The sequence below is a fragment of the Solanum dulcamara genome, chromosome 4 (genome assembly GCF_947179165.1).
Source record: "Solanum dulcamara chromosome 4, daSolDulc1.2, whole genome shotgun sequence".
Taxonomy (NCBI): domain Eukaryota; kingdom Viridiplantae; phylum Streptophyta; class Magnoliopsida; order Solanales; family Solanaceae; genus Solanum; species Solanum dulcamara.
Genome location: NC_077240.1, coordinates 4,014,477 through 4,028,907, shown reverse-complemented (window position 1 = coordinate 4,028,907; position 14,431 = coordinate 4,014,477). Strand labels below are relative to the sequence as shown.

The following is a 14,431-nucleotide window of genomic DNA, read 5'->3' as shown; positions in this document are numbered from 1 at the left end:
TTTTGTTCTTGTGTTTTCACTTTACTTATTGACTCTCTCGTTAAATACATTTTAAATAAATATAATTCAAATCTAAAAGGAAATTCTGGGAAACATACTAATTCAAATTGAAGTTTTTCGTAATGCAATAAATGAGTAGATATTCTCTGTAAGTCAAAATCAATTGTAATAATATGGGTCGAATTCGAGATTTCCATATTGAGAAATACTAAAATTCACAATCACTATGGTTTAAACACATTGAAAAAAGTGTAGTACTTAGCTTCTATATTTCCAAATCATTGTTCACTCTGACTTTCTTGTTTTAAATGCCAAGGAGAGTAGACATTTTCTTTTATATTTATGTTGCATGTTACTAAATTAAAATGTCTTTCTTAATATTATGATTACAGGTTTGCTTAGAATTGATGAAATATCGAGTATTTGACTTTGAAATATCAATTTTTCTACTGGGCTTGCTCAGAAGACCAAAAACTGTAACGGGCTGATAAACAGATCAGCAGAAGTAAGCCCAGAGTTATGGGCCAGACTACTCTGTTTAAGGCCCTATATTAGTTGTGTTGATTTCAGGCCTTTGGTTCTACTTATATAACTCACTCAAAGATCTCACTTTATTTATCACCAGATAGTGTTTGTGGAAGGGTATAAATCACTCATCTTTAATCAGAGATTTTTTGAGCATCGTAATAAAGTTCTCTTTGCAAGGGAGCGCTAAAATCCCCCTACAATGGACTTTTAACAACAAGAAAAGGATCCAAATTAGCTAATGAATTCAAGAAACAGAATGAATAAAGAAAAAGAATCACTCAAAACTAATCATTTTTACACGTATAGTTAGCATTAATACACAACTGAATATGAAACTTGTTACACGTACATTTAGAATTGTGGTCTCTTGGTACGGGTTTACAAAGACCTAGGGTTCGTTGGGTTGGTGGAAAAGGATAATGATTCTGGGATATTCTATGGGAATTTTTTATCTTGCTTTTAGTAATGAATATTATTTAGTCTCAAGATTATTTTATCCCACCATTTTAATACAAATGACACGGGATAAATTATCCCATGCAAAAGATGAGATAAAGTACAAAATTTAAAAAGAAACAACCTAACAACACAATATATAAAAAGAGAACATTGTGAGGCCTAAAAAAAAAGACTAGATTAAAATTTCAGCAAAGAAACATTCAAATTTAATTGAAGATACATATATAACATTAATAGTAGACAAGGACAGTGTCACGGGCAAGAAATTTGGAGATGTACCATGTAGTAAATCGAAAATGGAATATTATGTAGGTAACAAATTAGAATTTATGGAAATTTTCACATTCCAACTTTTTAAATGATTGTTTTCAGTTTTTACCTTACTATGGAAAATATTCTAGATTGACAGGGTCTTCGTCTTGTCATTATCATTTTCATCTTTATTCCTCACTTGGTCACACTCTCTTTAACTTTACTCCACCAGCTTTATATTGATTATTTTTGGCTTTTCAAATGGAGTAATGTTTTGGCTTTATATTAAGTTTAAGTGTTATGGGAAAGGCCAACTTACGAACAGAGTCAAGTACAGGAGTCTCTCAATTCCACCAAAGAAATATGCCCTCAAAACTTTACATGATATTTTTTGGGGGATAAAATTGATGTTGTCCATTTTATTTCAATTGGATGATAAATGAAGCAAGAAACTGTTTTCATGTAAGTTTATAGTGTCTTAGGCTCAATTTGTTTTTATGACAATTAAAACATCTCAATATAATTGCATAATTGAATGATTAACATGTTATTTTTAGATCTGAACATGGATGATTAAGGTTATTTAATTTTTCAATATATGAATGTGCATAATTTATTTATTTTTAAACATAAAAAATATATAATTAAAATAAATAAATAATTAAATAATATATATTTAACAATATAAATCATTATTTGATCAAAAAAAAAAGTCAAAACATCTATATTGGTTAGTAATGACAGAGATGTGCGTAGTAATGGTTAGTGCTAGTGGATAATAATGGTAATAAACCATATGGGCTCTTGTGAATTCAAAACTACGAATTTCTTCAATTCAATTTTTTCCTTCTTTTTTAATTTTGCGGTGAAATTGAGTATAAACAATTTCTTGTCTTTGATACCAATTTAATCAAACTCAAACCTTTACTAAGACGAGCATATGAGATGATTTGAAATCCTACTATTCTCGGAAAGGGAAATATTTTTAACAGAATTTCTTGTAAGCCCATAGTGAACATGTCCTTGGTAAAATTTTGAGTCAAAATAACCTTTCATAATTTTTGTTCAAATCCCGCTACCAAAAAAAGATGTTCACCTCTTAAAATATTCTATATACAATTTCGAAACAAGAAAGGGTTTTCATAGAAGACATAACGGGCCGGAAATACACTATGTCAAATTTGCACCACTAGTCGATATTAGAGATTTGGAAGTGGTCACCATATATAGATAAGGTTAATTACTCATACTCATACTATAGCCACTGTCGTTGAGATACTCAGATCTTTGTCTGAAAAACAAGACATGCTTCCAATGTGGCAGCAAAAGTTTTCTCAGACGTTGGGTCCAATGAATTGACAACCCACCCCACCCCCTACTCCCCAAAAAACCTTTTTTTCATTTCAGTAAATTTTATATAGCAAAAATTCCAAAATAAAAATTTTGTAGACCAATCCTTTAGTTAGCAAAATCATAGGACCACGCTATCCAAGACTCTGGACATTGCAATTATTATTTATGTTGTTAATGCTACCTCGTCTACTTGTTCTTAAATCTACCTAAAATGTACTGCCTCAATGTGGGCACCCATTTATGCCTGGTTATTCAATTAAGTTACTATTGGAGGTTCTGTTGTTTGAAAGTATGTATTAAAGAGTCAACCAGTTTGTAAAAAATACAAAAAAAAAACACATGGCTACCTAAATTATTGAAATTGATCAAGTGGTTCTTGATATTCACCTATCTTAGAAAAGACTGCAATTTATAGCACTTGTATAATATCATACACACAAAGGAAGGGCCCTAATTATGAAGCTTAACACCCCTTTAATTTGATGCAACATATGTACATACCGAGCAATAATTATATGTTCCACAATGAGAAGAACTTAGTGCAATCAAATTATCGTCCTGTTATAAGAGCGACATAAATGTCACATGTATGTTTTAATTTGTATAACATTCACAAGCTATTCTTTGGTAGGTTTTGGCCGGGCTTCTTCAGAAAAAACAAAGATATTCAAGTCCCACTCCGATCATCAAACTTTATTAATGATGTAGTTTAATTAGCTACCTAGCTAGCATGTTTTTCAGTGTACACATTTACGTACTGTTACATTTTAAAATTACTCTCATTAAACATAGTACTATATTATATATTTCAATATAGAGCTAGATATTGCTTTGGATTCTTTTTGGGATAAATCATGATGATGAATAGAAGGTGCGAAGCAATAATTGAGAGTAGTACGTACGTAGCAGAAGAGAAAGAGATGGAAAATTACGTACTGCAGTTGGGAAGGAGAAAAATATTTGAACACCATATAATATATAGTATATTAATTAATAAATATATGGTGATGACAAATAATAATTTAACTCACGCGATGTGTATGTAATGTAAGCAAGTTGGACTCTTTCAGCTTTCTCAATAAATGGGGATGCATGGCATGGGGTCCTTTTTCTTTTTAATTTTCATCTTCTTCTTAAACAGGCCCACTGACACAGATAATGTTCCATACATATATATTAACCAAGCTTCTTCATGAGACCTTCCATGGTGATGATCATACTGACATATCCCTCATTAATAACTACGACCTCCATCGCTAATATGAATTTTCACTAATCATGTTCCTCCCATATTTAAGCTTTTTACGTAGTAGAATCAATCAATGATATATGCATGCGTCAAGATAAACAAGCTACATCACACACCATTTGGTGCAGCCCTTTCATAGGTCTACGTAAATGTGGAATATTCCGTGTTGCCTTCTTCTTTTCTTTTCATTTTTTGTATTATGTATTGTGATAATTTATCATAAATTTACTCCTTGTACGCTGTCCACAATATATATGACGAAGATTTTTCTTTAAAAACATTCATGTAGTTATACACGCATGTATTACACTTTAGCGGCAATTAATTAACAGTAATAGCTTAATTGCTGATAAATATTTTTTTGTATTAGAGGCAATTACAAGTGACAGTTATATATTTTAGCACTCTTTGCAAATATCTCAAAAACCTATAGCAATATTGAATCTAATGACAATTAATTAATACTGATAAAAGTTTTAGCATATTTTGTTAATGCGCATATTTGCTGCCACCACACTGACGGCAATGTTAATTTAGAATATATTAAAAGTGAAACTTCATTAAATTAAAACTATAGCAGTTACGTTCCAGACGCAAACCACTTAAAAATCAAATTTAATTTGCAAAATCTCATACGTACGATGGAATGTAGGTCATTGTTAATGTCAGCAGATATTAGTGGTCTCTAGAAAGAAGGCAAAGTTTGAAAATCATTTGCTTACATCAACTTCTTGCAGGCTTGCTAAGTTACGTTTGTTCGTCTTCAATTTATTCACAAGATGAAACAAATGCAAGAACTATGCCTAATAAATGTTGGCTTTTCTCCTCTTCCTTTTTTAATTTATGATTTTTTTAATTACCTTCTTTTTTTTTGGTAGCCAAGGTAAAAATGATAGGAATACAATGAGGTGGTTTGACGACAGGTTAAATATGGAATAATGATAAGAATATTAGCAACATAAAAATTTAAAATACTTGAAGGGAAAAGATACACCATTAAAATAAATAATTCATGAATAACAATCATTATATAATTCATGAATCTAGAATGTGAATCAAAAATTGCTCCTAGTAGTATCAGTGATGTGCCAAGAAAACAAAAGAAACATAAAGCTAACATTTCATCCATTTCAATTTATGTAATAGATTTTAACTATAATAAAATAAATTTTAAAAAAATTAAAAAGTATTTTATTTGTAATCTAAAATAAGTTATAAATACTTATTAAAATTAAAGTAAAATTTGAAATTTAAATTAAATTATTTAAAATATATAATTTTTTAGGATAGAATAAGAAAATCTTGTGAAGATGTTTAACCATAAAATGTTTTTACTTTTTTCGGAGTTGAACTTCGAAACACATCTTTGGTTTTAAATTTCAAAAAAAAAATCTGAAACTAAAGTTAAAGTTGAATTCCAGAATTTTCACGATTTTGAAAAATAACAAAAAGTTATTTCACCTTTTTCATTCCAAATAACTCTTAAAAAAATAAAAAAAAAACAACTCCAATTTATATTCATGATCAAACATAACTCCAATTTTTGAATATAAATTTTTACTATAAAAACAGAAACTTTATCTTTCAAATGTTTCAATAAAATATGGCCAAACACCCCCCTAATAAACAGTGATATAAGGAGTAGCAGTTATATGTACAACATTATTACATGGACATAAACAAAAGAGTTGTTAGTAATACAAATTCCCCACAAAGGTCAAATTAGAATCACCTTTTCTGTATCAACAGTAGATATGATAAGAATTCAACTAAAGGTCAAATTTGGGCATTCATTTTTCTTTCTTTCTTGGTAAAATAATATGATCATGGGTCCCTAATTTGTTATGCTGTATTTTTCATCTTTACAGCTGTAAGCAAAAAAAAAACAAACTAAAATGGAATAGGGAAATTAAGGCAAATAGAAGAAAGCTCTGTTTTTACTTTTACTTTTAGTGGAGAGATTTTTGCCTTACTTTATTTATGAAACAATAACAAGTACTCTGACTACAACATACTGTATAACAAAAAAACAAACCAAGTTACCAATTAGAATTGTGATGGAGCAATATTAGGTTTGAATCACTCTAAATATTGTTAGAAAGCGTTTGAGGAAGTCAAAAAGTTTTTTTCTCTCTACCCTTTTTTCCACTAGACCTCTCTCTGGGGGCGAGAGAAAAAGTATTACTACCACATATCATATTATTCAACAATTATTGGTGGGGGACTCGACACTGATCTCATTGATATTTGAATAGCAGAAATGGATATGGGATGTTTCGTCCATAGCTAAGTTTCGGGTCTTAAGTAATCAATTAGAAATGAAAGTGATCCACCGATGAGAATTTCTCCATCTTCTTACTTATTGATAAGATATCATTCTCGAATTGGAAGTAACTATAAGCAAGGGAGATAAACGAAAAGCAAAAAGTTTTATGTGTTTGTTAGTGGCGAAATCAAGATTTTCATTACGATTTTTAAAATTTAAAAAAAGTAAATATACGAACTAGTTGAAATGTGTTCAACATCTACCATATATACATAAAAAAAATGAAATAAGAAAGATATATACATAAAAAAAATGAAATAAGAAGGGTAGATTATGGCAGAAAGGGTGGGCATACGTCTGCAATAATAGTTTTTTTTCCTCACCCAATATTCAATGCCCGCATTGAAGCAACGACTAAATTGGGATCGAACACTGCAGGGTCATTCTAGGGTGATGCTCTCCCAACATAATTTTCTCTGTACCAGGGTTCAAACCCAAAACTTCTGATTAATGGTGGAGTAGGCCAATCACTCCATGCAATAGTCGTTTTAGTACACTGTATATGTGATTAAATTGAAGCATATAAAGAAAAAGTTATTAACACTAACATGGCATCATATCTCCATAAATGAGACATACTATATATATGGGTCAACAACCTTGATGTTAAGCAAGAAACAAATGTAGGCCCAAGGGGCCAAGACAGGTTTCAAGGTTAACTAACAAGATACATCTATGTCTATGTGAAAATGTTTTATATGAAATACTATATAAGAATATACTATATATTGAATTATATACATCATTATTCAAAGGTGATGAATTACTGTAATTGTATGATTTCTTTTCTTCTAGTTTCCACCCCCGATGTTTAATATCCGTTTTGTGGCTCGACTAATTTGGATTGGTGTTGAAAAGTCCCACTTTAGTATAATTGAAGCATATAAAAAAAAATTGATCGTTATATATTGGATTAATTTATTTATTTTTGAATTGTTTTATGAAGATGATCAATTTCAAGTTTAAAAAAGTAGTTTTGACAAGTTTTCAAGTAAAAGAATTTCTCTACTTATAGAGTTTCAACTTTTTTTTCCAAAGTTAATGCAGGCACAAAAGCATATTGATTTCCAAATAATTCTTTTTCAACTTTTTAAAAATAATATTTTTTATGTCCAAACGCTTACCAAATATATTACGTTTAAACTCTCACAGTTAGGTCACGATAATTAAATCACTCTTCTTTAATCATTTTTTACTTACTTCACGATATAAATTGCAAAAAAAATAGAATGTTTTTGGCTTTTGAGATCGAACCAAAAAGAATAGGTAGTATACTCATGATCTTATGAGTGACACCTAATTTAATTTTCTATCAAATAAATGAGAGTCACTTTAACTTTTTATGTCTTTCACTTGTTTGAAATATTGTAACAAAACGTCTATTTTTAAATTTTAATTCGAATAAGAGACAAAATTCCTACAATATTGTACATGGAAAATTGAACTAATTAGTTTGAACGTCAATAGCCATCGCGAAAATTCCATAACATACAAAAAAAATATACTAAACAAAAGCAAAGTTGTTAAACGTGTTCTATTTAATGATATTAATGATGATTAGTCAAGCCAGTTACCACTGATGCAATTGCTAAATTTCGTTGGCCCACTAAATGTTTTGAATTAATGTACATAACACGTATTCTTACGATCCCATATTAATTGTCAATATTATTAAAAAAAATATTTATTTCAAAATGAAGATTTTCTTTTACCAAAATGAATCAGAAAAGGGGGAGGCGAAGAAAGAAATTACTTGATTGCAAGTGATGATTTTGTCCAGCACGCAAGTGTGAGATGACAATGACATAAGCTTTTTAAAACAATGAGAAATTGATTTGCAATTTTTTATATTTCACTAGATTGGCTAATTTTTTCTTGGTTTTCCTTTTTCACCTTTGCTGCTAAGAACATTATTTTCATTTCTATTATACGCAAGATTTATTGCTACAAGTTAGTAAAAAATCGATCAGAGGTGAAATTAATTAGAAAGATGCGTTCTGTTAAAAATTAAAAGTAGTTAACAATATCTTCGTTTTAATACAAGTGTCTCTTTAGCAAAATAATAATATTTGTCTAAAAATAATCGTCACATTGAAAATTGAAAACAAAAATAATAATAAGTTTCAATTATACCCTTATATTAAAGAAATATTTACTTTTTCAGTTCATTTTTACTTTTTCCGCTTTGAACTTTGTATGTCTATTAAGAAATAAACATGAATATTTTACTTTGCATTTCTATTAAGAAATAAATATAATTATTTTACTTTGCATGTCTAATATATTTTAAGTCTTAAAAAATGATTTGGAGAATAAGTAATTAATATAGAGAGTAAAAGAGGTAAAAATAATTATTTTTTTTAATATATTAAAAGTGAAAAATATAAGTAAAAATCTATTTTTGAAATAGTAGACGAAAAAACAAAAATAATTTAATAAATTATACCAGATATTTATTATTATTTTTAATTAACGTAAAATGAATTAAAACAATACTTATTTTAAAATATGTGGAGTATAAGATTATTAGGAGCAGACAAGAAAAAAAAAACTTTGTTTTCACTAATTTTCTTAGTGACCTTTGTTTGCTCTACTTTCTCTTTTTCCTTGAAATAGACAAAAAGGTGATGAGTGGAATCACCCTTTTTTTTTTAGAAGGACCAAAATTATACTCTATTTATAATTAGGCATAATACATAAATATGTCTATTAACTTGATCTCATTTTATATTTATGCTTTCTAATTTTGAGTGTGCACAAGTAGACACTTAAACTAATATAAAATTGAACAAGTAGACACACATGTCTTACATGGCACAATACACGTAGGACGCCACGTAGGATACAAAATCGTCATATAGAATGTCATGTAAGACGGATGTGTCTATTTGTTCAAGTTTTGGATAGTTAAATTACCTACTTGTACATTAGTAAAGTTAAAAATCATAATTACCTATTGAATTAAAGTTAAGGGTCATATTTATGTATTATGTGTTACAATTAAGATGAATAAAGGAAAAAAAATCACTGGCTACGGTTTTTTCAAGTGAAATATTTTTAAAAAAATGTAGGAGGTATATATGGTTTATATGTATATTTTTATGCTTTTGCTGAATAAGTAATAAAGCATACGTTCGAAAGATCAATAACTCAATGTTAAACTAATACAGATAATTTAACTGTCTTAATCCCTAATTTATTATTCAGTTTGATTAGGAGAGAGTACTTAAAAAGAAGAACTGTTGCAATAATTTTGAAATCAAATATGGTGTTTCAACGATGCCCCTTTTTACCAATACTAAGGGAAAAGTAGTATAATAAAGATAGAAATTTACTTTTAAATATTGACAATTAATAAAATACACTAATGGTGAAATTATTTATTCCATCTATTTTAATGTATTTATCCTATTTTTTAGTCCATTTCAAAATAAATATCTCCTTTTTTACACCTCTTTAACTTTATTTTTTTCACATGACATATTTGATATTTTTATATATTTTACATATATTTAATTTAATACTACAAAAGAGAAAAAACATCTTTACTTTTTGAAAACTCTTTGTCCAATAAAAATCAATCCAACCAAATTGATTTACATATGTTATGTTCCTTTTAAAACGTACTCCCTTCATTTTAATTTATCTATCTTATCTTTTTTTTTTAGTGTGTTTTAAAAAAATAGATAATTCTTTAATTATAATTTTTTATGTGATAAATTTAAAATCACAAGATAAAAAAATATGTTGATATATTTTAAAATATCTCAAAATTCAAAAATAATCTCTTTTTTTTAATTTCATATCAAATAAAAATAAAATAAATAAATTAAAAGGAAGAACGCATACTTCATATTGTTTTAATTTGTTCGACAGAAAGAAATACTCAAAACTAGAGAGAGAAGAAAGTTTGGAGACCGGAAAAGCAAAGAAAGAGAGATTGTGGGGTCAGGATGCAAATAATGTAATAAAGTCAAAGTCAAAATCCCTTGATAACTACAACTACTACAAATAAAATCCCCAAAAGGTCTCCATTTGAATGAGACATACACACATCATTATTCTACTTATATAAAAATACGAAAAAGAAAACAGAAGTAAAAACCCCAATGTCCGACAAAAACCCCTTTGTCTCCCATTCACATCCAAACAAACTCTATATAATAAACACCATATATTATATTATCTCCATAAATATTTATTTATTCTTCATCAGAAATTTTAAATTCAACCTTGACAATAGAGTCACATTTAATAACGAATGCTTTACTTTCAAAATAAAATTCTCCAATATGAAATTACATTATTCGAGACTCAAAATAATTATAGGTATTAACTCCTTTGAAAATGAGCCCTTCGCCTTTAAAAGAAATTTTTTATTAGATTCAAATGAATCGATATTTAAAGTGGAGAAAAAAAAATAAAAGAATTCTCTCTCTCTAGTAGATTCTTAATTTGGGCTTAAGTTATGGTATCCTTGGCATTACTTGCTTTCCTGGCCTTTTTACCATTTAAAATCTTGCGTTTTACGTACTAAGAAATCAATTGAAATTGTGATCTCACATTTCTCATATTGTGTCTCAAATTAATCACTTATAACACATGGGACCGTCTCAATCATAAGATCATTAAAATAATCGTTTGATCCTCAATTTTTATAGATCCCATACTTTCTCCCAAAAATATATGTATGTATATATATATATATATATTGTTAAAAAAAATCTTATGTATTGATAAATTTGAAAAGAACTTTTTGGGTAGAAAATATAATAATCTTTTACCACATTCAATATAAGAATTGTTGTAATAATTCAGAATGAAATAGGGTTAGTTAATTGTTGCATAGTTTCTTATGTGCCATCTATTTTGTTGCCTCATTTATATTATGACGATTATCATGAAACAACATTATTATTCTTATATTTAACTTTTTTATTCCTTTTTCACTATTTTTATTCTCTCATTATTGAATATTCTAGAGTCTTTCAAACGGTTAAACCTTCTATATTATGCTAAATCTATCATTATATGTTTATAAAGAAGATCAAATTTGTTTTTTGGTATCTTCAAATTTCAAGCACTAAAACTAATCAATATTATTTTAATATCATTATATCAACTTATCAAATTCAGCACAACATTATTTTAATATCATTATATAAACTTTTCAAATTTCTGAATCATGTTTTAATTATTCTAACATTATATTATATATTTTTCATTGAAAATTACATTGTTTATATTGTTACTTCATAATATCCATGTATATTCTACCTCTTCAGACCTCATTTGTAAGATTACACTGAGCTTGTTATAATTATTCAATTTATATATATCAACTAACAAAGCTAAAGTCTTCTTATAAAGTTTGACTTTAAGCACTAACCTATTGAGATGGCCCTAATAACACATTGATATTTTATTTGAAGATCAACTAAGCAATTGAAGTTTATTTACCTTTACATGGTCCGTAGTGAATTACAACTTTTCATTTCTTCTAAATCAAAAATAAATGGACCAAAGATATAAATTTTGCACATCATTTTTGTTACTGAATATTATCATTTCTCTTTTGGTACTATTACATGAAAAAAAGAGTGAGAATCTACTACAATTATTTAAATTTCCAAAATAGTCTGAAGGTCTTTAATATCAGTGCATATCACTTAAATTATCTGTCAATTTCTTTTTTGATGTTCTTACTACCAAAAAATATACAATGAGAATATACTATAACCAGTTCCTTTCCATATGAGTTTAACTAATACGCACTGACTAATTAGAGAAGCAAATTTAAAATTTAAAGTTTTTATTTTATATTCTATTTCTAAAATTACTAGGTGCTAAATTTTATAATTTGAAAATTACAACTATATCATACTCTCTCTATCTTAATTTTCGACAATCTCTTTACAAGTCGATCACAGAAAAATATAACATATTTTTATATTAAAAACAATAACTTTAAAACACTCATTTTATCCTTAATGAAATAACTTATAATTACATAAACATCTGCGATTTATCTTAACTCACAAATTTTAAAATTCTCTCTTTTTTCTTTAACTCCGTAATCAGTAAAACTAAATCAGATAAAAGCGAGAAAGGGGGTGTAAATAAACAAAATGTTGATGAATTTATGATTATATAGTGAAGACAATATAAATAGAGTAGTCATATAAATATGTCCATGAAAAGTACGCATGCATGAAAGTGACTTGAGAGAGAAATTGAAATAAATAGAGAGAAAAACAAATAGTGCACATATTCTGTCTTTTCTCTCTCTGGCTTTCCAGTAGTAGTAGTAGACTACACTGCTGCAAAAAAGAAAGCCAGTCCTCTTCTCTGCCAACTGCAACCACCAGCTAATAAGACACATTTTTTTTTTGATCATGTAAAAGAAAAAAATGACATAAAGGAAAATACTTCTTGAATATGAATATAAATATGTAGTACCGCCCCACCACCATAGCTGGTAATAAATAACAAAGAAGAGATTTTAATGAGGACTACCAACAGCTTCCACAAAAACTCTGCTCAATGATGATCCAAATTTCATTTGTTGTTCTTGAACTCTGCTTTTCTTGAACAGAGGCAAATCCAAATCCCATGAATCATTTGAGCTTTCTGAAGTGTAAATTGGATCAATTACACCACTTGGGCTACTTGGATTTTCATCATACTTGCGCTTGTGTGAAATAATAGGCTTAGAAGACACTTCAGAAATGAGTTCAAAGCAATTATTCACTTTCTCCTGTATACACAAAAACAGTAGCAGTAAATACTCATTTAATGGCTGTTTTTATGAGTTATCACAAAAAAAGAGTAATAAATTGAACCAACCTTGCTAATTTTGAGAACCCCAAGTAATTGATTTTGGTAGTCAATAGCATTGCAAGGTTCAACTTGACGAATAACATGAAGCATAATTGCAGTAGCCAATACAGAAGGCATATAACGTACGAATCTACAATCTGTATGATTAGGCAAAACAAAAAACAAAAAAAATCAAAAGGGGTTTCTTCTGCTGCTTTGTTTTTTTCTTGTTATCATCGAAAAATCTTAACTTTGGTCAAAAACAAGATTCCACAACAAAAAAGAAAACGAAACTGATGAGTTAGATAATTACCAGCCATGACAGAGATAAGAAGACTTTCACATCTTCTGAGAAATTCCCAGTGCACATTGGTCTTTAGCCCAAGCCTTCTTATAATATGATCAAGAAATGAAAGTGGGGTCACTGGATTCATCCTCCATTTCAGTGATGACAGCACCAGAAGCTCCATTCTTTGTATAGTCTTTGCCTCAAACACATATTTTGCATCCTCTACCTAATAAAAATCAATAAAAGAAAACAGTAAATCATAAAAGTGCCAAGAAATTTGTAGTAAATCAAGAAATGAGAAAGAAAAAAATGGATACTTGGAAGTCCAAAAGAAGGGGAACTTGAGTTTCTTCAACTTTAGCAGCTAAAGAAAGACAGGTGACAGCAGCAAGTTGAATCATCCATGGCTTATCTTTCTGATACTGAAGGCTTGAAAGAAACCTGTCAAGGTAATTAATGGCTAAAATGGCAGTCAATGCAGAGAAATCATAATGAGCATTCACTTTCAGAATCCATTCAACAACATCAACACGAGCTGAACAGAGAAAAGGGTCATTCCCAAAACTTTCAAAACAACAATGGGTTTCTTTTTCTTTAGTGAAAAGTGAAAGAAGCTCTTCATCTTCCCAAAACATATCTTGTTCCAACAGAAGCAAAGGTAATAATAATAAAGAATTAGATTTTGTTGTTCCTTCAGAAGACAACAACAATGGGTTAATAATAACCCCTTCTTCATCCTCTAACAAATCACCCCATTTTTCTTCTTCTTCTTCACAGTAAAGAACATCTGAAAGAAAAGAATGATCATTGTTCTCTATTGTCATTTTTTCTAAAATCTCTGTCCTTTGCTCATTATACAAAACAGAGAAGAAAACAGAGCTTTTTCACCATTTTCATTTTCATCTTCTTATCTCTTTCTTCTTTTTTGTCTAATTGTGTGAAGGGAAAAAAGCTATTGGAGTACTAGTACAACACAGAGGGACCGGATCTCAAAAACAGAAAGATAAAGGAGAGGGGAAGGAAGAAAAAGAAAGAGGTTTTATCAGAGTGGATGTCACGCTTGTCCTTTTTTTAATATGAGTAGTGACTAATATTTTATGTAAAGAGGAGATTTCGATAATTTTTGTTTGGGTTTTTTTCTTTCTACTTTTCTCCA

General features: G+C 28.6%; 1 protein-coding gene across 1 annotated transcript; it reads right to left on the bottom strand.

Moving 5' to 3' along the window:
- Window positions 1-12,283: 12,283 nt before the first annotated feature.
- Window positions 12,284-14,431, bottom strand: LOC129885583 (cyclin-D3-1-like). Its single transcript, XM_055959911.1, has 4 exons — window positions 13,593-14,431; window positions 13,300-13,501; window positions 13,014-13,144; window positions 12,284-12,924 (listed from the first exon to the last, which is right to left on the bottom strand). Exons 1-4 carry the CDS (start codon window positions 14,097-14,099, stop codon window positions 12,670-12,672), a joined length of 1,095 nt encoding a protein of 364 aa, XP_055815886.1. The 5' UTR covers window positions 14,100-14,431; the 3' UTR covers window positions 12,284-12,669.